At 36.8% G+C, this 26,042-nt stretch overlaps 1 protein-coding gene and 1 non-coding gene across 4 annotated transcripts in view; one reads left to right on the top strand and one right to left on the bottom strand.

The window, feature by feature from the left end:
* Mob2 (MOB kinase activator 2) overlaps positions 1-26,042 on the top strand; it is a 446,746-nt gene that overhangs the window by 131,091 nt on the left and 289,613 nt on the right. Inside the window, exon 2 of one of the 3 annotated variants that reach the window (XM_069819273.1) lies at positions 25,499-25,540. The exons of the other annotated variants lie outside the window; for them this stretch is intronic. Within the exon in view, the coding sequence (XP_069675374.1) occupies positions 25,499-25,540 (42 nt within the window). The remainder of the gene's footprint in view (positions 1-25,498; positions 25,541-26,042) is intronic. 3 annotated transcript variants of the gene reach the window in all.
* On the bottom strand, positions 5,817-5,889 carry TRNAT-CGU (transfer RNA threonine (anticodon CGU)). Its single transcript has one exon. It is a non-coding gene; the product is annotated as a tRNA-Thr (tRNA).

The following is a 26,042-nucleotide window of genomic DNA, read 5'->3' as shown; positions in this document are numbered from 1 at the left end:
TTCTCCCATCCGTAAGGCGAAAGTCAGGTAATCTATGACGAATCCTGGGCCGCATCTCGCCAAATATCATTTCATTATTACTAATCCCATCAACGCTAAGTAACCTAGTAGTTGATGCAGCGTCATTAAATAACCAAATGGAAAAAAAAAGTCTATGTGTGAGTGTGTATGTGTTTTTTAAACAGATTAACAGATTTTATTTTGTTCTTTGTGTAAACTAACGCAACACACTATTTTCGTCTTTTATCCTATGATCACTGGTAGATTATCTTGTCAATCAAAGTCGCCGTGTAGCGCGTCGCATGTTCTCTTTTGACGGTTTTTCTATCTTTAAAGTGGGGATGGACAGCCAAGGTGTCTACTGCGTTAGGATTGTGTTTACTTATCATTTATTTATTTAATCTGACAGAATTAAGGCCATAAGGCCTTCTATTCAGTTGATTGTGTCACTATCTTAAGAAAGATGACGTGGTGAGGTCCCTATGTTAAAGTAAGTATAGTGCATATCCCTTTCAGTTCTTCGGTAAAAAATCTTGGCATTCACATGGATAATAATCTCAACTGGGACATGCAAATCACAGAAACCTGCAGAAAAGTATATTCTATTATCCATGTGCTAAAAAGAATAAATGTTCATCTTCCCTCTTGCTTAAAAAAGTCCCTTGTGCAGACGCTTGTATTTCCCTATTTTGACTATGCTGACATTTTACTGACTGACCTTTCCAGCGACAACAAGACGAAACTTCAACGTGCTCATAATTTGTGTGTACGTTTTGTAAGCAATATTCGTAAATATCATATTACCCCATCCCTGGAAGCAATATGTTGGCTTAAACTAGATAAGAAAAGAAATTTACATTCACTTCTCCTTCTCTTCGAAATCTTGAACTCTTCTATTCCTTCGTACCTGTCGTCTCGCTTCACTTACCTTTCTTCCCACACACACACACGCTCTCGCCATGAAACAATACTAACAATACCATCCCATCGCACCTCCTCATACTCATCCTCTTTCACAATAGCCCTGCCAAGACTCTGGAATTCGTTACCTGCTGGCATAAGGGACTGTCGAAATAAAATTGAATTCAAACGCAAACTTACTAGGCAGTTGGTCAGTAATTGAGACTCGTTCAGACATGGTTTCTTGTAAATAGTTCTCTTAATCTATCACAAAATATTTCAATATCCTGTAATTTCATCACTATAGAATTTTGTTATTGAAGGTTTAATTTGTAATTCAGTAAATACAAAAATATTCTTTGTTCTTAACTTCTATGTTAAAATGTCTAGCTTTCATTAATCAGGTAATCTTGTCGTACTTTAATTTTTATTGTAATTGTAATTGCAAATTTAATATTAATTGTAATTTTATTGTTCATATTATACTGTAGTTGTAATCCCCTGGTAGAGGGGCAGAGAAGGCCTGACGGCCTTATCTCTACCAGGTTAAATAAATAAATACTACTAAATACTATGTGTAATATGTCGAGTAACATACCAAAATCTGTATGCATGAGTGTTGTGTTAGTGCATTTTGGGTCAGCCCATAATTTGTAGTCACCTGTTTTCAACCTCGCATAGTGCAATTAGCTTAATGTAAGCTAGTATGTGTGTGGACACTGATGACTCTAGAATAAAGATTATTTTATCGTTTGTAACAGAGTGCTGTCTAGACCAAATAGTCTTTTAGTTTAATTGGGCAGGCGTGAAAAATCCCTGTCTCTTATTTTGATCTTCTTTCCAATGAAAAGTGCTCCTACACCCAAGTGTTAAACAGAATGTTCTCCTAGTTGTCCATTAACATATCAGTTTGATTTTAATTTATATTCGGAACCATGTAAGACTATTTTCTAGCAAGCTAATATCACCTTTTTTTTTAGTGTTGACAACTGTTACCAAATGTCTACAAAGTAGTTAAAACCACAGTGATATGTAACTTACTGAAACTATAACATCAGTTATTGTTTTATGTTTAATTGATTGATCTAATATTAAAATGTATTTTATGCTCGACCATGCCGAAATGTAGTAATTATACACCTGGTAGCAGTCCTTTAATGCATGTATTAAAGTACACCTACTCATTAAAGTACAGGTGTTTTCAGCCAATGACAACTCAGCTTACAGGTGTTCAGCCAATGACAAGTCAGCTTTGTACCGTTATAAAACCGCAAGTATCGATTATTCTTGGATATGCAATCGAAAGAGAATTAGCGAAAAGTCACGGAGGCTGGAAATCCAATACTGTCGCAGAAGGTTATGTTCTGTTACTATAATAATTAACGTTAATTGTAAATAATATTCAAATAAATTCAATTTGTCATCTCGTTTTTCAATGTCGAATTCAATAATCAAAGTTTAACGGGATTACACAAGGTCAACGACATTATTGTTTCTCGGAAAAAATTAATACTTTCGCGTCTGCGCACATCTCACAATTCACGACCTAGAACAAGGTCACTTCCGATCTTGTCAGATACAAATAAAATAATAAAATAAAATAAAATCTGAATAATTTCAAGTTAGAAATATGGTCGAGCATAAAAAGTCGTATGAAACTCGCCTATAATGGTAATTTTCATACGAGCTTCTTAATTACTATCATTATAGGCTCGTTGCATAATGTACTATTGTCTGGCAACATTAAATTCATCGGTTTGATAATACAGTTTAAGATTCATAAGACCTAACCTAAAAATTCATTTTCTTTGAGCACATGAAATGATTAGTACGAACTTCAATTTAATGTATGCTGTGTCTTTATTAATTATAACTATATTGTTTCTGAATAATATAATCAATTACGTTCATATTTCCAAGAACAATCGCTAGTAAAGTTTGTTTTATGAAAGTAGGCAGAGTCTTCAAAGGCAAACGATGCTGTCGACATAACATTTAGAAAAAAACTTGCCAGTTGTAATACTGTATTTGTCAGTACTGATATTCCAAAGAAATTTTGAAGAAGAAATTTCAACCTGACAACAACAAACTCACTGTAATCCACTAGGATATGTAGGCCTAGGAATTGGGGGAAGTGGTTAAGCTTCACCCGTAGGATATAAAGGAAGAAGAACTGAACACACATGCTTCAGTTTTTATACTCATAACCAGGGAAAGGATTTATATGTAAATACATATTTACTTATAAAGCTAATATAATTTATATTTTGCATTATCTTTATGTTTCACAATGTGTAGGGTTGAAAAATCCTACTTTTATTTTCCATATTTTTCCATATTTTAGAGTTTAGTACATATTTTCGTTAATTTCCATATATTTTCCATATTTCATATAAAACAGTCCATATTATATTAGGTTTAACAATAAAACAAAACAAAATTCCATTAACTTTTAAAAATACATTTCAACAATAGAGATTTAAACACATGTTCAGTAATCCCTTTAACATCAGAGTTATTTGAAAATTAGCAGTCCTATCAACAATGGGAAAGTAAGTTACAAAACTGTATTAATTTAATTTAAAATTTTTAACAGACTTCAGTTGTGCAGCTCAACAGTTAAATGCCAGTCAGAGTACACATAGGTTCAGTTTTGTAAATCATACTATAAAGACGACGGTAAATATGCCAAAAGTACGTCATTCAGTCAATTTAAAATCAAAACTAACAAGTTACATTTCAGAATTTAAAGAAGATGGTTTATCAACTGACAATAAAATATTATTTTGTAATTTGTGTCAGTGTGCAGTATCATCTACACAAAAGTTCCTGGTGCAACAACACATTACAACTAGTAAACATCAGGCCAACAAACAACTAAATTCCAAGCAGAGACAATTGTTTTTAACACAACCAACAACATCGAATGTAAGATCTGAGTTTAACATCGACCTGTGCCGTTCTCTCATCTCTGCTGATATTCCTCTCTACAAACTAAAGAATAAGGTCTTCAGGGAATTCCTTGAAAAATATACTCAACATACAATCCCGGATGAGTCAACACTTAGGAAGACGTATGCTCCATCCATCTACGATGAGACAATACAGAAGATAAGAGATGAAATTAAAGATAGTTCAATTTGGGTTTCCATTGATGAGACTCCCGACAAAGAAGGTAGACTTGTTGGTAATGTAGTTATCGGTTTGTTAAGTGAACAATATTCTGAACGAATTCTTTTACATTGTGATGTTCTAGAAAAGTGCAATAACAAAACTATAGTTAAACTGTTCAACGAAGCTATGGGTATCCTGTGGCCAAAGGGTATTATGTACGATAATGTGTTATTCTTTATTAGCGATGCTGCCCCTTATATGGTCAAAGCTGGACAAGCATTATCTGTTGTATATCCTAAATTGACTCATTTTACTTGTGTGGCGCATGCATTTCATCGTGTGGCAGAAGTGGTCAGAGACAATTTCCCTAAAGTAGATTTGTTGATTTCATCAGTGAAAAAAGTATTTCTCAAAGCTCCCAGTAGAGTTAACGTGTTGAAAGAAATGTACCCTGAAATTCCATTGCCACCAAAGCCAATTTTAACTAGATGGGGTACATGGCTAGAAGCAGTTGAATATTATGCCGAACATATAGACTCTATTAACAATGTTCTCCTTGCATTGGACTCTGAAGATGCAGTCTCAATTGATACTGCGAAAACAGTTACCTGTGACATAAGTGTGAAGAATGACTTAGCTCACATTCAGCATACATTTTCATGCATCATAAAAACGCTCAAAAGTCTCCAAAATAGGCACCTTTCACTATCTGAAAGTTTTGAAATTATAAATAGTACTGTGGAACAACTGAATCGTGGTAGAGGTAAAGTTGCAGATGCAGTAAGAGCTAAGGTGGACACTGTACTTTCAAAAAACCCTGGATATGAAGAACTACAAAAGGTTGTTGCTGTGATGAGTGGTGAATCAACAGTGAAGATTAACTTGGACTTATCCCCAGCAGACATTGTGAAATTGAATTATGTACCAGTTACTTCTTGTGACGTCGAACGCTCTTTTAGTCAGTATAAATCTATCCTCAGAGACAATAGAAGAAGATTCACTTTTCAGCACTTGAAAGAAATGTTTGTAACCTATTGTTATGGTAACAGACAATAAAAATTGTGTTTTGTTGAAACTACATTGGAAGATAAGGTATGTCCATTATATTTTTTTTGTTAGTTTGATTAAAATGTACCAATATTTAACGTACATAGTCATTTTTTTATAATTTTAAGTCCATATTTAATTCCATATTTTGGTAAAAATCCATATTTAATTCCATATTTTGGTAAAAATAACTACATATATATTTACATATTTCATATATTTTTAGTCCATATAAATCCGTTCCCTGCTCATAACTATGTAACACATTATGATTTTATTTTGCATAAATTTTATCGACAGTAATCTCAGTAGAGGTTTTTGATTTATCTAGAGAAAATCAAAACTCGAGTGGGATTTAATTGACTATTATACAATTGGTATATAAAGATTAGAAGAAATAAAGTACTCTAATACCATAAAATATTAATTGACTTACTGAAATTCTATTTCACTAATGTTAGCTTCACCAAAACGTTTGAACGGAGCCGCCATTTTCAGTTGACTGTCTATGCTGTAAACAAATGACGATCACAAAGCATGTTTTAGAGTACCGTAAAGAATTTGCAGTTTGAAATGTTGGCAAACAAAGAAAGAAATGCTAGGGTAGTGATAAAAACAAACAGATGCTAGGGAAGCGATAAAATTAAACAAATACTAGGGAAGCTACTTGCTATAAGAATATTAAAGATATTTCTATTAATTTGTCCTACAGAATAATATCTGTAATATTGACAATATTTGAGGAGAAAAATTCGCTCCGGCGCCGGGGATCGAACCCGGGTCCTTGGTTCTACGTGCCAAGCGCTCTGACCACTGAGCTACGCCGAATTCAATCCACAGCACCGGACCGAACCTTCCTCCTTGAAAGTTTCCCTTTTGGCCTGACTCCAAGTTAAGCATATATGTTGACGTATATGTCCAATGTCAACTGCCATTATATTAGGAGCGCACTCAGTTGAGTGACTTGTTTGGCCGGGATTCCGTAGTTAAGTGCACAGTAATCTGTACAGAAATATGCACTGCTAGCTATGAGAATATTAAAGATATTTCTATTAATTTGTCCTACAGAATAATATCTGTAATATTGACAATTAATATTTGAGGAGAAAAATTCGCTCCGGGATTCAAGGAGGAAGGTTCGGTCCGGTGCTGTGGATTGAATTCGGCATAGCTCAGTTGTCAGAGCGCTTGGTACGTAGAACCAAGGACCCGGGTACGATCCCCGGCGCCGGAGCGAATTTTTCTCCTCAAATATTACTTGCTACAAGACAAATTTAGATTTATAAAAGAAGTTGAAAATACCAGAAAAACAAAAACTGAAATTGTAAGGGATTTGTAATAAACATGTATAATATAAAAATCGATAGTTACGGTATCTCAAAGCATGAGATCGTGATTGAAGAAAAAATCTATCGTATGTATATGTAGGTGGTGAATTTATATTAAATATTGAAATTCTAGTTACTTTCTATTGATTAAAACACATTTGGACAAGTTAAAAGAATCCTTAATTGCTCCCAGTTATGTTCTTTTGAACTGTTACGTAGTTTTGAGTTGTAGGTACTATAATTTAAATCATTCTCCTTCAGTTACATACAACTCAGATTTTACTGCACTCGAATTTTAGAGCTAACATAGGAGCAGAGGTTATGTAAACCAATCAGAGAGTCGCGTTGTCGGCAAGCGGCAAGGGAAAATTAATGTCCTACCTAGCGTACACAAAAGTGCAGAATGAGGACAATTTTACTGCGCTCACACACTAGTACGTTTTGCACAATTTTGTTACAAAATTTAACCAACAATTTACTACGCAGTGCAGTGGTTAATGTTGATTCATCTTTTATAATTACATGGCCGCTGCACACAGAATTCCTGGATGTGTGATATCTGGACCTGCTGGACATTGGCAGCGCGCCCAACGTGTATTTGTACGACAAGCAGTTTCCGACTTCCCGCCAGCAATTGTTTTTATGGCGGTCATCATGTAATACAGTGAAAGTTCTGTGTTACGGTGAAAGTGGTTTGTTGTCATGTGACGTTTGTGGGAGAAAGTTCCAAAACATCTGCGGAACAGATCACGTCTTTCCAGCGGATAGATCTTACGCAGTTGGGTCGTATGATGTAATAATCTTCGTATGTTTTGTATGGTAATTAGGGTTCTGTCCTCAGACAAACATAAATTTTCTTCAAGACGAGTTTCGCTGTGGCTACTGATGCAACGGATCAGGGTTTGATACTCTGCACGAAGTGGATGTTTTCCTTCAGTGCAATGGAAATGGGCGTGTTTCTTCTATCTAGGATTGTGGCCAAATTGCCACAAAGGCCTACCACTCGTATAAAATACAACTATGGACGGACAAGTCTTGAGCCTTGCTTAGAAGGAAAGACGAGATACTAATTTTATAGCCGGGCTTTTCAATAATAATTAATTATTCCTTCTATACATGTAGGAATATATTTTATTATCTATTACTTACGGCCTTTAAGGAACCCGGAGGTTCATTGCCGCCCTCACATAAGCCCGCCATCGCTCCCTATCCTGTGCAAGATTAATCCAGTCTCTATCATATCCCACCTACCTCAAATCCATTTTAATATTATTCTCCCAACTAACACTCTATATACATTTCTGGATTCGCCCATACGTGCTACATGCTCTGCCCACCTCAAACGTCTGAATTTAATGTTCCTAATTATGTCAGGTGAAGAATACAATGCGTGCAGTCCTGGGTTGTGTAACTTTCTTCATTCTCCAGTAACTTCATCCCTCTTAGCTCCAAATATTTTCCTAAGAACCTTATTCTCAAACACCCTTAATCTCTGTTCCTTTCTCAAATACATTATTATGCACAATACATTATTATAGAACACAAGGACACAATTCCTACAATAACTTAAACATAGATAAAATAATAACTTAAATCAATTTGTAACCCATAACTAACCTAACTTAATAAAAGTTATTCAGATAAAATAAAAATAGTTCAGCAAATTAAGCGCTGTACTGTGCTGTGTTTATTCGTTTATGTAACGACGATGTATTGACTACTAGATTATTTACCGTCGATGGAATTGATGATAGCGAAATTATATTTGGCGTGATGGGGGCCGAGAATTCGCCATGCAAAATTCTCCTTTGCGATAACGTGAATTTTTACGCGAATGTAACACTTTATATGCGAATATCGTTAATTTAAACAAAAATGCGTTGTACCATATCGACGGTGTTGAGGTAAAAGGGCTTAACCTCATTTTTTTAAATGTGACTTTTTTCTGTAATTAATGTAATTAAAATTTAATTACAAAACGTGAAGATATATTTTTTTACTGTTATGTTCACATTCCGTCATATACTTACTTACTTTCGGCTTTTAAGGAACCCCGAGGTCATTGCCGCCCTCAATAAGCCCGCCATCGGTCCCTATCCTGAGTAAGATTAATCCAGTCTACCATCATATCCCACCTCAAGTACCGAATCTCATAACCTTATTCCTTTACTGTGGTCGTGCCAGAGAATCAGTCCCATTTCGAGGCTGATTTTGCGGGGTTGCGTAACAAGCTGTTTTTATGGTGTTGGATTGTTACTCTTCGGCCAACCCCCAAGCTGGAGGACTACCTCTTATCGGCTGTCCGCGACTGCTTATTCATTATATTCGCAACTACCCTCCATATCTGGAGGCCGTCTCCTCTATCCGCAACCTGAGGACGGTTCATGCCGTGGACATTCCTTCATATGAAGTAACTAATAATAATGTGTTAAAATTTAATCGTAGCTGTTCTGAAAAATGTTTCTTTTGTGGGAGAAGTTTTTTTTATTTTTACCTGAACACCGTCGATATTTTCGAAAAATAATACTTTTTTTTTTTTTTTTTAAGAATGCGACGGATCTTTTACATAAGCCTGCATTTAGGTTCTTTAACCCTCTTAGTATCAACCTGTTTGGAGGACTGAAGAAACTTAAAACAAGCTGTAAGAATGACATTTTCTTGGATGATTCAATTTCTCTTTGAAAGGCTGTGGGGTTACACAAGGTGCTGCTCTCAAGGTGACATATACACAAACTATGATAATTGCCTGGACATAACTTCCCTCGATTATGTTGTCTGGCTCAAGGGGAACCATTTTTGAGAACCTGACCATCTTCGATACAAAGGATATCATGTTGACACGCATCTGGACTTGTGACACAGTTACGCAAGATGAACTGTATGAAAGATTTGGACCGAAAGAAATCAGTTTCTGGTTATTGTGAACTGAAACAGTATTTGGAGAAGTAAACAAAAGGAAGTGCTGTCAACATTATGAATAAAATGGTAAATGTTGTTAGTTTGTCACAGCGAGAATTTACTAAAAAAAAAAAAAAAGTGAAAAGGCAATTTGGATGCCACGTAGTAATGTAGATTCGGAGAGATTTCTCTCAACTTACAACAATGGTTTAACAGACAAAAGAAGAAATTTGAAAGAGCAAAGTGTGTAGGTCAGTTGGTAGAGCAGCTGGTTACGGACTGGGGAAGGTCCGGGGTTCGATCCCAGGTGGTGACAGGATTTTTTCTCGTTGCCAAACTTTCAGAACGGCCCGAGGTTCACTCAGCCTCCTATAAAATTGAGTACCGGGTATTTCCCGGGGGTAAAAGGCGGTCAGAGCGTGGTGCCAATCACACCACCTCATTCTAGTGCCGAGGTCATGGAAAGCATGGGGCTCTACCTCCATGCCCCCCAAATGCCTTCATGGCATGTTACGGGGATACCTTTACTCTTTTTTTTTAAGTGTAGCTACAATGACTGTGTTTATATTTGAGGAATAATTGTATGTATAGGTACTGTAAGTATGGGCTACCTTCTTTGTTTTTATAAAATAACATTCAAAATGTTTTTTTTTATGAAAATAACATTTTTTTTGTTGAAAAAATAGCCTAACCTTTTGCAGGACCCTCGCCATAAATTACCTGACATTCGCATTGCGGTTAAGGAAAACCGAGAGAGAGAGAGAGAGAGAGAGAGAGAGAGAGAGAGAGAGAGAGAAGAACCAAGTAATCAGTCCAAGCGGGAATCGAATCCACGCCCACTATGAAAGTTACACTTAGTGGAATGATAGTGCAATGTTACTACTTGTAACTAAAGGTAAATGCGTTTTATTAATACCAACCTTAACGAAACAACGCTCAATGACGTCCCATGTATCATAGCTGAACTCTCGCAAGCAAAAGAAACGCGTTTAACCATAATGCCTCATTGCCTATGCATCAACTGCAGCAGATATTTACCATCGTTGAATAATAGAGTAAGGGAGTGGGAACGAAGAGGGAGCGGAAGACAAAAGCCGTGGCTTGTATTGAAATGACTGATGTCAGAGGTTACTTGGTCAGTTTTATAATCCTGCAAGAAATACTCGTTCCTGCATGAGAATCGAGCCACGTAGTTCACATCTGCTTTATTATGCAGGCTACAATTTAATGTTTGATGGCATCCATTCGCCGATCAGTCAGCTCATGATTTATCGTGGAAAGAATCTAGATGCGACCTCCGGGAGATTCTGAAACATTTGTTGTGATCAAAGATATTGATTGCGATGCAAATTTTCTTCAAATACTTTGGGTCCTCTGGATACACTCATTGTAATAAGCTTGTCCGTAGTCAATGATGGTGGGACATTTTTAGCAAAGTTGGATAAAATAATTTGTTCAAATGAAGCTTTGTTTATTATTATAGGGCTGGCGGTTTCCAACCCTGAACACAGAAGTTGACTTAATTTTTTTGTCGATTAACAAGAGAAAGAAAACATAAATAATACAGTGTAAGAGTACTGTGTCAAAACAGACCAATCAGAGCACAGTTAACAATGTCAGGCAACGCGACCATGTTGATTAAGAGCCAATAAGAATTTCACCTCATTCCATAATCATTTAACCCGACTCTTAGTGGATGTTGTCACTGCAACATACCGACTACTATATCTAACGTAAACGTATTATTAATTATATTGTAATCATTATGTATTAAATACGAGTTTCTTCGTTTTTTATGTTATGATTACAAACGTTATAAATAAATTAAAAATTCCTTTGCAGTGCATGAATACATACGACCACAAATAGTTTCTATTCAAGTTAAATTAATTTCGATTTGAGAAGCATTTTTAGGTTATGTGTAAATATATTGGACACTTTTTTTCATGAACAAGTCCATATAGGGTAAAGGTTGATAGTATTGTGATATGAATAATATTGTGATAGTTTTTTTTTTTTTTTTTTTTTTTTTTTTAGAATTCATTACAGTTGCACTAAGTGAGAGGAAGGTCGGTTTTTTGCGTCAACATATTTCGATATTCCGGGCATATAGGTTTTGAAGGCACTGCATTTTTTTGTTTGAATTGTGTCCTTCATTAAATCACACTAAAAGATATCCACTGTCGTGATGTCAGGAGAACGTGAAGGCTATCTGTCGGTCTATCTCGTAAGTTGGGGTCAATGTCGATGCGTTTAACCATGTTATCTGCACCAGAAGAGCACAGGTGACATTGCCTTTTCTAAGTGATTTGTGTAGAACTGGTAAGAACCAAGAAAATGTCCATTATGCCTTATTGTTTTCATTGTCGGCTTCTGGTATATTCAGTATAATGACTTAGCACGCAGTCTTGTACTTGCCATGATTTTAGTCTAGTGGATGACGGATAATTTGCTAAAAGCGACCGGCGTAGCTCAGTCGGTTAAGGCGCTTGCCTGCTGGTCTGAAGTTGCGCTTGGGCGCGGGTTCGATCCTCGCTTGGGCTGGTTACCTGGTTGGGTTTATCCGAGGTTTTCCCCAACCGTAAGGTGAATGCCAGGTAATCTATGGCGAATCCTCGGCCTCATTTCGCCAAATACCATCTCGCTATCACTAATCTCATCGACGGTAAATAACCTCGTAGTTGAGACAGCGTCGTTAAATAACCAACTAAAAAAATAATTGGCTAAATCATCGGAGGGAATACAGAAGGACTAAAAAAACATTGTCTAAACACAAACTATGTCCATCCTAGATTAATGGAAATTTGAACCCTGGTCTCCAGCGCGAAAAGCGACATCATAATTTAAAGAGCGACAGTGCCAAAGCAAATTAATACTTCGGTGTTATAAAGAACTGACTCTGTGACGTATTATTGGCCTTGCTGTCGTTTTATTGGCTATGGTTTGTTTGCGTCTCCCTCCAATGCGACATTGTCGGCGCTGTTCGATTGAAGCTTAGAACAGAACGCAGACTCGATATGTCTGTTACTTAACCTCAAGTATAAATAGAATTCGCATCCATCATGAATGTTATGTAAGAACACAGTAACACTTAATTTCATCTTCCACGTGCATAGAAATAACAGATGTACTCAGTGCTGTGATGATATTGCATATTTTAGCGTTTCCTGCGAATGTGGGTTACCCATACACCATTATCCTGCTTCCTGGTGTTGTTAGTGTGATAAGGATTGATAAGGTTGTGATTGTACGAAATGAAAATGTAGTTATATACAGTAATTCTCTGGATCGTGAGTAAAATAAAAACACTGGTACATGAAAACCGGTGCTGTTTATTTTTCGATATTTTTAATAACCTCTCCAGAAAGATGGCAGCTTTGTTCTCTTTGCTGAAATGTTACCTTATGTCACTTCCATTCCGTTGGCTTTTGCGAGGGCCAAACAGTGTGTATGCGATAATTTTCCCATGTCTGAAAGGTGCGCCAGTTGACTTTCTGCAATCCGACGCTGAAAGGTGGTTCATCCTGCACAAATTTGTATAGCGTAATGAAAGTAAGCTTGTAAATTAAATTATTCTGCTTCTGCTTGTATATATTTGTATAGTTTTGGCCGATGAATTGTATATGCTTTAAATTGAATAGTAAACTGTGTAGCTCTGTTGATAAATTGTTTGTGTTTGTAATTTGAAGTAGTTTGCATGATATGTATTATCAATTTCTGTGTATCACAACTGGTTGAATTGTTTATGCCTTAAATTTAATTAACCTACTTGTTTTGTATTATACATATAGCTCAACTTATGATCGTTTGCGTTTGTAAATTTAATAATATGATTGGCTATGTATTGTATACTTTTAGTAGAGCCATCGATGTAGCTCAGTCGGCAGACTCTCTGGGCTGCTGATCCGGAGCTGTGTTCGGGTTTGGGTTGGATCCCCCTTTGGTTTCTTCCGAGGTTTTCCACAGCCGTGGGACTGAAGCCGGATGGTCTATGGCGAGTCCTCGGCATCAGCCCCTTTGATTTGATTACCCCCCTTTGATTTGATTACCTGGTTGGGTTTTTCCGAGGTTTCCCCAACCAAAAGGCAAATGCCGGGTAATATTTTGGCGAATCCTCGGACCTCACCTCATCTCACTACATCTCGCCAAAATATTGTAAAAATTGCACAAAATTGTAAAAATTGTAGAAAGTTACTAAATTGTAAAACGGTAAAAATTTGTAAAAATTGTAATTGTGATATTGTAAAATTTTGACTTGTTCCACATCTTAAAGCTTCATTGCTCATGTAAGATCTATGGAATAAAATAAATGAATGAACGGAGCCAGATCCCATCCTCAGAGAATAGCCTGATGAGCCCTAAGCCCTGAGCCAAAGCCATTTCTGTATCACCATCAGAAACCCGTACTACCCTCAAGATTTCACCCCAGCCTATTTTTAACTATTGAAGATAATAGTTAAAATGAGGTGAAGATGGAGAGTGTTTCATTATCTATTTTCAGAAGTTTTAAGTATCTTGATTTTATAGTTTTTTTAGAAATATTTGCACCTGCGTTATAGGCTACATCCATCTTGTCTTCATCCAAGAATTTAACTATAATTGAGCAGAAATTCCATCAACTCTTGTTACTTTCCCATTCTTGCGGAACTCTGGAAAAAGAACTAGGGAAGAGAGAGACTAGTGATGTGCTTCGTGTGGAGTGTGGCTATATATGGAGCAAAAACAGGGACTTTATGAAGTGAAGGGAAACGATTGGAAGCATTTGAAATGTGGATATGGAGAAGAATGGAGCATGTGAAATGGACAGACAGAATAAGAAATGGAGCTGTGCTAGAAAGAATGGGTGAATAAAGAATAATGCTGAAACTGATCAGGAAGAGAAAAAAAAATTAGATGAGTACTTGCTAAGAAGAAACTGCCTACTGAAAGATACAATGGAAGGAATGGTGGACGGGAGAAAAATTCGAAGCGGAAGAAGGTATCAGATGATAGACAACTTTAAGTAACAGGGATGGGCATAAGTAGATACCCAGTATTGAGACAAAGAAAAACTTAATTAAATTCCACTATAATATAGTTTTATGAAGGAACACGTAACATTGAATATTACTATTACTATGTTGTATGTTCAAATTGGTGGCCTTCGACATTTACAACTCTTGTAGTCTAGATAAGACACTCAAACACACTTTACGACACAGTTCTTTATTTTCATCAATTTCTTGGCATACCTTTCTTATGAACAGAATCATATTATCAACAGTACGTGATCTTCTTCCAAATACTTTATCTTTAACAACACCCCAGAAAAAGAAGTCCATAGGAGTAAGATAGGCCAGTCAATTGACCCTCGTCGCCCTGTCCACTTATTTGGAAATTCTCAAAGATCAGCGTGCAATGTTCATTTCCCTAGATGCTCTCACTTTTGATTTTTGTGGACTTTGGACAAACGCCTGTGAAACAAACATTTCATTTTCAGGCGTTGTAACGGTGACTGGTCGACCACTCTTCGACACATTACCGACGGATCCTGTCTGATCAGATTTGTCACGTAATCTGTAAATTGTCAGCCTCGATGGAGGAGGTGTTTCAAGTTCTTCATGCCATTTTTCTCCAACCCGTTCGCATTGTCTGTATTCCAGTAATGTTTCAAAATCCAGATTTGTTGCTCTTTAGTTAAATTCTCAGCCGTCGTGACACAAGAAACTGAAAAAAATTAAACATTAACAATCAGTAAACAAAAGACAAACTGAGCAAAACTGGGAAACTTAATAAAGAGAAATTTTCCTGTAGCCACAAATATCAGGTCAAGATACTCATCTCAATCCACCTAATATACGAGTCGTTCAGAGCAAAAGTGGTGTAAGTCAAAATTGGGTAATGAGATTTAAAGTAAAAATTCTGTAAAATACAGCGCAAAGTAGCAGTTCATATGTCCTTCGTACTATTCACTGACTACTAATAGTTTAAATAAATCGATTATTAATTGTTACTTTGCGCTGTATTTTACAGAATGTTTACTTTAACCCTCATCATCCATTTTTGACTTACACCACTTCTGCTCTGAACGGCTCATATGTATTATACAACTGTACACCTACTTATGCACGTCCCTGTATAATTATGGATCGTATACGGAAACTAAGAGGAAGGTGGAAAATAGGAAAGATTGGATAATGCTGGGTTTGCAGTGAAAGACCTGCTCTTGTACAGAAAACTATGAATACATATTTATGTACATACATAGTCATGTTATTTTCGGGATGTGTTGGGTTCCTAAGATAAGATTGATTGCCATGAAGTTACGCGTTGTGAATTTTGAGATGATAAACCGTCATTAACGTAATTCGGGCTGATCAAAGATGGCTGTTTTCTATTGTGGCCTCTAATGGTATTTGGTTCATATTGCTTAGGAGCAACAATAGTGATGGAGTAGATATTGTCTGACCTCAGGGCTTACACAGGCTAGAATGGCGCCTTTATGAGACAACATGTCTCTGCGTAATGTAACTTTCCGCTCTGACGAACATGCACAAATGTCTGTCGCCATATTGGGTTACGAGTCCATCCGGATTTAAGGACTCCAGTGGCGGTGAGGGAAGGTTCAATGAAACTTAACATCTGTAGTCTTAGAATTCGAACAATTGAATTTGTTTGGATTCCTGCAGGAATAAATGGGAAAACCATAAGGTATTCCGGATGGACACCTGCCGAATTCCACGCCAAATTCTTCATTGTTTACTCAAATGAAAGAGATCAATAGCAATACCTAACAAAATATAGGTTCAGACCGTAACAGGCCGGTAGTGGTCTAACACATGACAGGAAAAAAAGAAAAAGAATTTGTTTGCAGAAGGCCTATACCAAGAAGTGTGTTTTATAGTGAATATTTTACCCTAATTTCGGTGATTAAAGTGGTTAAATGTCAGTGAATAAAGCAATTTAAAAATAAAATGGAATAATCATATTCATTATATTTGTAGTAAATTACGTAAAACATTATGTTACTTTGTTATTCTAAGAAATATTTTGTCAATTAACTGTTTACGTGTAATTTATTTAGCATTATTTAAATCTATATTTATGTATGGTATTATAGGTTGGTGTGGAACTTATAAATCCAACCTTTATCCGTTAATTTTACTACAGAAAAAAGTATTAAAAATTTGTTTAAAAAAGCAGAAAGATTACCCAACTGAATTGTTGTTTAAACATTTCAAAGTTTTCAACATTAAACAAATGTATTATTTTATTTTATTAAAATATTTTCAAAGAAATTTTAACAACTTTGAAATGTATATACATAAATATAGAACTAAAAATATGAATTCTCTGCGTTTGTCTCAACAAAAATGCAAAACCAATGCAGCTTTTTATCATAGCATGAGTCAAGGTCCCAGATTATTAAACAAATTTTATTCCAATAATATTTCAACCACGAATCCTCTCCAAATTAATAAAAAATAAAAAAAAATTGTATTTGATTTATAGTTTGGGTTTAAACATATTAAACACTATTTAATCTGTATTCACTCTCAATTTTAATTTTATTTTTGTCTGTATTGGAATCCCCTCCTGAGCACGAGTCTTACTCATTCAGGAGTGGGCTAGATTATCTTTCATTGTATTTATTAATTTGTATTCATTTCAAGCTTACTAGCAATAATAAATAAATAAATAAAATAACATTTTTTAATTATTGTTGAAACAATCCCTTTGAAACTGACAGAAAATTGTTTGCATAATTAATTCAATTCATAATTCGACTTCATTCGACTGTGAGAGATGACGGCAATACCTTCTTGATCTCACGAAGGCAGCTCCTGCGGAAAAGAGAAATGACCGTTGTGTGCTTGCGCTGCTCCCTGGAATTATGCTTACCTCATTGCCAAATGTCACACGCATGTAATGCTGAATGATCAGATATGTAGAAATGTTCATGTATATTTTATAACGAAGAAAGTTTTCAGGTTTTATTTGGAAGATAGAGTAATATTTCTTACGAATTCTCATTAAAATCTGTTCTTTTTTATATTGTATTTATTACCCTTGTAATGTTGGGGACCGATTACACAAGTTCACTGCAGCATGGTACATAGGCAGGGGACGTGAGCTAGTACGAGGTCATTGACTTGGTTCTGAACGATTACGCGAATAACAAGATGCACATAAACAAATCTGGACAGCTCTAAAAGTAAATAAACGCTATATAATTACGTTTTACGTACCTTTGTTCAAGTGCAGAAGAATTATCATATAATTATTCGTGGGTTTGAGTTTCCTCCTTTCCTTTCTTGTGCTACAATGTCTCTGTATATGATATCGCTTGTCACCTCGTATGTTTGTATTATATAATTTACATATAATGTTCCCGTTATTCACTTCAAAACACTCGCCAAATTCCGCTGCAAAAATATGCGACTGAGAACCTTTAACCTTCGGCATTATTATTCAGCAGGTACACTGTTTACGCATGCTGGAGTACTGACTGGCGAACGGAGTATTCAGCAGGTACACTGTTTACGCATGCTGGAGTACTAACTGGCGAACGGAGTATTCAGCAGGTACACTGTTTACGCATGCTGGAGTACTGACTGGCGAACGGAGTATTCAGCAGGTACACTGTTTACGCATGCTGGAGTACTGACTGGCGAACGGAGTATTCAGCAGGTACACTGTTTACGCATGCTGGAGTACTGACTGGCGAACGGAGTATTCAGCAGGTACACTGTTTACGCATGCTGGAGTACTGACTGGCGAACGGAGTATTCAGCAGGTACACTGTTTACGCATGCTGGAGTACTGACTGGCGAACGGAGTATTCAGCAGGTACACTGTTTACGCATGCTGGAGTACTGACTGGCGAACGGAGTATTCAGCAGGTACACTGTTTACGCATGCTGGAGTACTGACTGGTGAACGGAGTATTCAGCAGGTACACTGTTTACGCATGCTGGAGTACTGACTGGCGAACGGAGTATTCAGCAGGTACACTGTTTACGCATGCTGGAGTACTGACTGGGGAACGGAGTATTCAGCAGGTACACTGTTTACGCATGCTGGAGTACTGACTGGCGAACGGAGTATTCAGCAGGTACACTGTTTACGCATGCTGGAGTACTGACTGGCGAACGGAGTATTCAGCAGGTACACTGTTTACGCATGCTGGAGTACTGACTGGCGAACGGAGTATTCAGCAGGTACATTGTTTACGCATGCTGGAGTACTGACTGGGGAACGGAGTATTCAGCAGGTACACTGTTTACGCATGCTGGAGTACTGACTGGGGAACGGAGTATTCAGCAGGTACACTGTTTACGCATGCTGGAGTACTGACTGGCGAACGGAGTATTCAGCAGGTACACTGTTTACGCATGCTGGAGTACTGACTGGCGAACGGAGTATTCAGCAGGTACACTGTTTACGCATGCTGGAGTACTGACTGGCGAACGGAGTATTCAGCAGGTACACTGTTTACGCATGCTGGAGTACTGACTGGCGAACGGAGTATTCAGCAGGTACACTGTTTACGCATGCTGGAGTACTGACTGGCGAACGGAGTATTCAGCAGGTACACTGTTTACGCATGCTGGAGTACTGACTGGCGAACGGAGTATTCAGCAGGTACACTGTTTACGCATGCTGGAGTACAGACTGGCGAACGGAGTATTCAGCAGGTACACTGTTTACGCATGCTGGAGTACTGACTGGCGAACGGAGTATTCAGCAGGTACACTGTTTACGCATGCTGGAGTACTGACTGGCGAACGGAGTATTCAGCAGGTACACTGTTTACGCATGCTGGAGTACTGACTGGCGAACGGAGTATTCAGCAGGTACACTGTTTACGCATGCTGGAGTACTGACTGGCGAACGGAGTATTCAGCAGGTACACTGTTTACGCATGCTGGAGTACTGACTGGCGAACGGAGTATTCAGCAGGTACACTGTTTACGCATGCTGGAGTACTGACTGGGGAACGGAGTATTCAGCAGGTACACTGTTTACGCATGCTGGAGTACTGACTGGCGAACGGAGTATTCAGCAGGTACACTGTTTACGCATGCTGGAGTACTGACTGGGGAACGGAGTATTCAGCAGGTACACTGTTTACGCATGCTGGAGTACTGACTGGCGAACGGAGTATTCAGCAGGTACACTGTTTACGCATGCTGGAGTACTGACTGGCGAACGGAGTATTCAGCAGGTACATTGTTTACGCATGCTGGAGTACTGACTGGGGAACGGAGTATTCAGCAGGTACACTGTTTACGCATGCTGGAGTACTGACTGGGGAACGGAGTATTCAGCAGGTACACTGTTTACGCATGCTGGAGTACTGACTGGCGAACGGAGTATTCAGCAGGTACACTGTTTACGCATGCTGGAGTACTGGCTGGTGAACGGAGTATTCAGCAGGTACACTGTTTACGCATGCTGGAGTACTGACTGGCGAACGGAGTATTCAGCAGGTACACTGTTTACGCATGCTGGAGTACTGACTGGCGAACGGAGTATTCAGCAGGTACACTGTTTACGCATGCTAGAGTACTGACTGGTGAACGGATAGTCAACTTGAAACCACAGTAACGCACCCTATCGGTCCCCAACATTACAAGCCTAGTGATTGAGCTAATTTCATGGATTTCTATCAATTTCGCGAAAATTCCCGGATACATTTAACTTAATTTTGGACTTTCATTAAGGAATTTGCATATTCCATGGATAAAACTAAGTTTTTGAACACATTTTCCGTATATCGTTACTACCAAAAAATCGCATCCCTATCTCTACTATAATGTGGTGGTGGTGGTGGTGGTGAATTCGTTTTATCGATTTTTTATTTATTTAAGAGTAAAATGTATGTTTGTTGTTGCAACCAAGTTTTTTCTTTCAATCTTCGGGCGCATTTTGTGTAGTTTCCTTGTTTAACAAAGCACATGGAAAATCCCAAATGGTGTCTTGAAAGCTTCAGCATCCCAGAAACATACGTAGATGTGATTTTAAAAATCCAGCATTTACGTGGTACTGTTGGACCTTTAGACATGAGAAAGTGCCGTCAGTTGTGATGTAACGGGACTTTTATTGGGGGGAAGTTGGTTCCGATTCACTTTTGTCACACATTGGCAGTTTCTCCGAATAATTACAACATTTTTCTACGAAAGAGGATTACTGCTTCCTGTGTTGTTTTCCGCTTACCGGAGTTCCCATTGTTGTATATTCAAATGATGTTACGGCAGGTGATTAAGGTGGGAGTGGACTCTGCCAAATAATGGTAATAGTGTAAGCCTTTCTCTTCAGCAGATGAATGGGAACAATTTCAAGCGTAACCATCGGCGGGCAGATTGCTACCTCTGATTGCAAATTAATACTGATTTCACCGCTGACACGATTTCATGCTACGTATGGAAATATGCTTTGAATTCTTTCCTGCCATACTGATTTTCTCTTTTTTTTTGTGTGTTTTTTTTTTATAAGATGATTCTGAGCCTGTAATTCTTCATGTTTGGTCTCTTTCAAGAGAATATTAACATAATATGGCAACACGTCATAATTTTGACAGTGGACAAAGATCTATGCCTTATACCAAAGCCGTTGTAATTTTGCGTTGGTAGCGAGAGATGCGACGTTGCTACGGTTACCATTATACAACACCTGACGATCTCTTCACACAAGTTCTGACGCCTGATAATTTTAATTGTTGGGCCTACACCTACACAAAGTATTCTCACTTCGTGAATTGTCATTTTCCAAAGTATTTTTTGCGATATTTCACATCGTGCTACAAATTATTTAGAACACTAACACACAAATTACGCACGTGGTAGTAACAGCATGTAGCAAACCGACAACACAGCAGCGCTTCGCAGCAGAAGCAGCTGGTAGAAAATGCTACGTTCTGATTGGTTCAGAATGTTACCTTTCTGTCAGAAATATTCAGCTCTTCTTGCATTGTAATTAGAATTTATTTTATTTATTTGTTTACCAGTTCGCAAGGAAATCTTATTTCTTATTTTAACAAGAATAATTGAAATTATGTTGAATTTTTTCGGAGATAAAAGTTGTGCAATAATAATTTAATTAATGTTAGTAGGTAATAGTGTTATGCTCTTAATATGAATTTCACAGTTCAGTAATATAATTTATGTTACTTGATGGAAATGAAATGTACAGTAGTGGGGAAAAAAAACCGGACCGACCCTTGTAGCTATTTCAGAGCCTTGTTCACTCCAGTGCACGATAGACTGGTAACTAAGACTGTCGTGGTTCGAATCCTGCCTAGGAAGGAAACTTTTTTTTGTTCCTTATTCAAATTTATTCCCAATACTTTTCGATTGCAGCGATATTTTACCACTTAATTAACTTATTATTCCGAGAACAGGAATTTTCCAGCAATCGAAAAGTATTGGGAATAAATTTGAATAAGGAACAAAAAAAAAAGTTTCCTTCCCAGGCAGGATTCGAATCACGAAAGTCTTAGTTACCAGTCTATCATGCTCTGGAGTGAACAAGGCTCTGAAATCAGCTACAAGGGTCGGTCGGTTTTTTTTTTTTTTGCCACTACTGTACATGTAATAATTATAAAGTAAGCCCGTCATTGACAAAGACAATATACATGCACGCAGAGTGTTGGGAGGCCGGAGGGAAAAAGCTCTTTGGGGAGGCCGAGACGTAGATGGGAGGATAATATTAAAATGGATTTGAGGGAGGTGGGATATGATTGTGGGACTGGATTAATCTTGCTCAGGATAGGTACCGATGGCGAGCTTATGTGAGGGCGGCAATGAACCTCCGGGTTTCTTAAAAGGCATAAGTACGAGTAAGTATTTTATTGCCTCCTTCAGTCTGTACAGTTATATCACTTCCACCGTATATAGTCTACTGATCGACAAGTAGATGAACGTGTTAATAATGAAACAAGTATTACAGCTTACTATTGAGCACGACGTATCAAGAGACTATTAAACTAAAATAGTACTGTCGTAACTATCAAAAGTTAGTTTTGAGTAAATGCAAGATAAACGTTTCAAAGTTGTATGAAAACTCAGGATTACCATGTATCAATATGAGCCCTGCGGACTTTGCACTTGAATTTAGAAATACCACAGTTCTACTGTTTGATGAAGGATTAAATGAAGATTACAAAACTGTCTGTAACTCAAAATTGAATTTTTGGAACTTACGACAGTGCTAGTCTAGGTGTGCGATAATATGTACTGTCAAACTACGGTTTGTGATTCGACGGTTGAACGCACGATAGAACTAACAATTCGACGATATGGTGATAAACTGATAGTTATGTTTTGTTAAGCGTTCGAAAAATAGAGCAGTTTCCCCCTTACCTTAGGCTGCATATTCATTATTTTGCCTCTGGCACAAGAAGCATTTGAAACACAGAAATCTTTGTGTAAATTAAATTTAAGACCTGTATCTTTTTGTTGAAGGTATACCTTCACTGATCTCTCAGACTGTCTTCCCTTCGCTTCTTTTGTGTATTTCCCACTGTCCCTAAATCCATCTTACCTGGTTTCAAAACAGACATACTAGGCTGTTGTTTTTATCGAAATGCATTTTTATGTTGATTAACCTACGGCAAGTTCCACGAACCATGATCGAAGCGATCTGATAAATATCAAATATGTGATCGTCAAAAAGTTTATTTCATTTCGTTATCGTTCATAGTCTGTGATATCCGTCAAATTGATAGTCAAATTTCAAGATGGGATTTTAGTCTAACAGTGTTGGCTATCGTCAAATTGTTAAAACATTATCCAGTGTCCATCTTCGAACAAACTGGATGAGAGTAAATAGTGTGTTTGTAAAGGAAATGAAACATAATAATCAATTATCAATCAGGAGACGTCTGTATCCTAACCTTTCCTTCCACGAAAGATTAAGTAGGCCTATTTTACTCAAGAACTGAAGAATCCTCAAACTGGCATGTCGTCGATTATTTATCTCTTGTTCGATGTTGATGGAGCAATTCATGTTTAAACTAACCTCTAAAAATTTGACGACTTTCAAAGTTGACTTCTGTCAAGCAAAATCTGATAAACGTTGGTGAAGCCGGCCGTAAGCCCAACACGCCAAAAGCGGTAGAGGTGGGGTGGAAAGGTAACACAAGGTGGGGTAAATCAATAGAACCAGTAAATGTGTCTCAACATAATCTTTATTTGCATTGTACTTGTGTTTATATTTCCGGAATTTGAACTCTGAACCTTGTCTTCTAAAGCCATTCCAATTCCCCATGACGATATTTCTGAGACTCTTGTAGGAAATTCCTCAACTCTGTATCCTCTCGAGCAATGGAATAAGTATCATGCTGTAATGCATGAAGAACCAGGAACCAATATTCTTAAACTGAGGGATGACAATAGATTTTAGTTAATGGTAGAAAAACGCCACCCCACTTTACATTCCATATTACAAGAAATACGAGTACGAAAAGAATATCAATCAACTAACCATATTAATTATATGAAATGAATGTAGGAGGAAGAATATTTAAGCTTAAGCAGAAAGCTGCATGTAAAAGAATAAATTGAAGGTTGCATTTCATTCTTCAGAGTTACCATCAACACTAAGAATATGGTTAAATTATAGTAGACTATACCGGCAAATCTGTGGATAAAGTTTCATTCTTTAACTTATTGTTCTCTTTCTTGGAAATATTAAGAAATAATATCCGGTTATTTTGACTAATAAAAACCAGTAACATTCTTTGATGTGTTTCCCTGTTTCCCTTATTAACATTGCTGCATATATATATATATATATATATATATATATATATATACTCAAAAATCTGTTAAGAATATCCACCTAACTGGGGATCGCTCGTGATATCCGTTTGCCTTAGAACTTAAGATAACATACAATAATGCCGAATGTCAGAAAGTAATAGACGTAAATCAAACTAGTGCAGCTTTTGTCTTCCTTCCGAAACACCTGAGGTCAGCAATCAATGCTAGAATAAATATAGAGCTACCAACATAATCGTATTTAGGACCGAAGGTGTGTCACTTTCCATTCTTCATTTCAAGCATATAGAAAAATAAAGAAAAGGTCAGCTTGGAGAGATAAAATTGTTTTATTTCTTTTTTTAGCTTTTATTACATGTTATAATATGCAAATAAATTAATTTTATTGAACTATTAAAAATTGCGCTTAGACTTATTTTGTTGTGGAATTGCTGAGTATACCAAGACAGCAATATAACAAAATGGACATGTTATGTGTAAGCGTTTAGCGTAAATGCATTGTTTACAGTGTAATTCGAATTTATGTCACATTGAATATACAGGGCGGGAAGGGTATTTGCTTAGGAAAAATTCAAGCGAAATAACGCTCTATTTACTTTTTCCCTTGCTCTCATAGTTTTTCCATAAATGTGTCACATATTTTACGGTATGATGTTTTATGAATGGTAGTACTATGAAACGCCCGTCAGTTTAGACTATACGCATGTCTTTCGATATCATTATTGTACTCCGGCATAAACAGTTAAGGGTGGAATTCGAACGTATTACAGTACAAAATAAATAATGAATGTAATCCCATGTGCTGATGTACAAATGTGATTGTGTTTGGATACACGCTGCATTATTTGATAACCTGTTACACCACAAAGACCTTAATAGTAAGCCTGGGCAGTAGACAACCCCCACAAGCTTAGACCCCGCGTAACTAGTGAGATATCGCCTGGAAGTATTAACTAACCTAAAAACATTATATTTGTTCATGTCTAAAAAAATAACTTCGAAGATTGATGAATTTGTTACGTAATGTGGTTCAGTATACTATCCCCGATTGCCTCTAAAAATATTTGCACGTATACCCCTTCCACCCTGTAAATATAACATTGTAAAAAAAAAAAAAATCTTCTAAGTGAATCGTAGATGTGTCCATTGACATTAGCCTAGCACGGTATATATTACTTTGGTGATTTTAGATTACTTGTTTAAGTTACTCTGTTATTTTTTCTTTTTCAAAATACAAACAGTAGCTTGACACAGTATACAATGAAGAACTGGTTGAGGAAGTGATTGTATAGATTTTTGCTGTTATTTTTTCATGTTATTAATGTTTTAATCTGTACCTACATATAAAATGTGCGCTAATTGTATTTTTTGGACGTCAATGCTAATGGTATATCTTTAAAATTATATGATGAAATATAATGATAATTATAATTTCTCCTTTCGTTTCAGGTATGTCTTCCTGTTCAAGCTTGTAAAGATATCAGCACAGTTGTAAGTCTAAAAATTACTTTCATTCCAGCATTTAAATTTGGACATATCAGTCCTTTTATAATATGTATATTTAAGATTTTCGTGTGTATGGTTTGTTTTTATCATTTATCATATATATATATATATATATATATATATATATATATATATATATATATATTTTGTAATATGGAAGAAGGCGCTCATGTATCATTGTAAATTGTTGAATTTGTGTAGACTACTGAAGTTGACCAGTAAGTTGCTTATAGTTTGTGGCTGTGCATAAGTTTTCATTAGCTTTAAAGCTTGTGACTGCAATTTATTATCGTTATTGATTTGATACAAACAATAAATATTTCAGTATACCGCCACTTATTTATCATTACCATTATCAGTACTACAATCATAGTCTCCATTATCTAAACAGTCATCGCCACATTTGTATCTACTTCTTATTGTTTTAGATAACAGCACAAGAAGTTTTCATCATCGCGTGGTATTTAATAGAGCTATTTTGCGAATA

This window comes from Periplaneta americana, chromosome 2 (assembly GCF_040183065.1).
Source record: "Periplaneta americana isolate PAMFEO1 chromosome 2, P.americana_PAMFEO1_priV1, whole genome shotgun sequence".
In the NCBI taxonomy this organism is placed as follows: domain Eukaryota; kingdom Metazoa; phylum Arthropoda; class Insecta; order Blattodea; family Blattidae; genus Periplaneta; species Periplaneta americana.
This window is presented reverse-complemented; position numbering and strand designations above follow the sequence as displayed.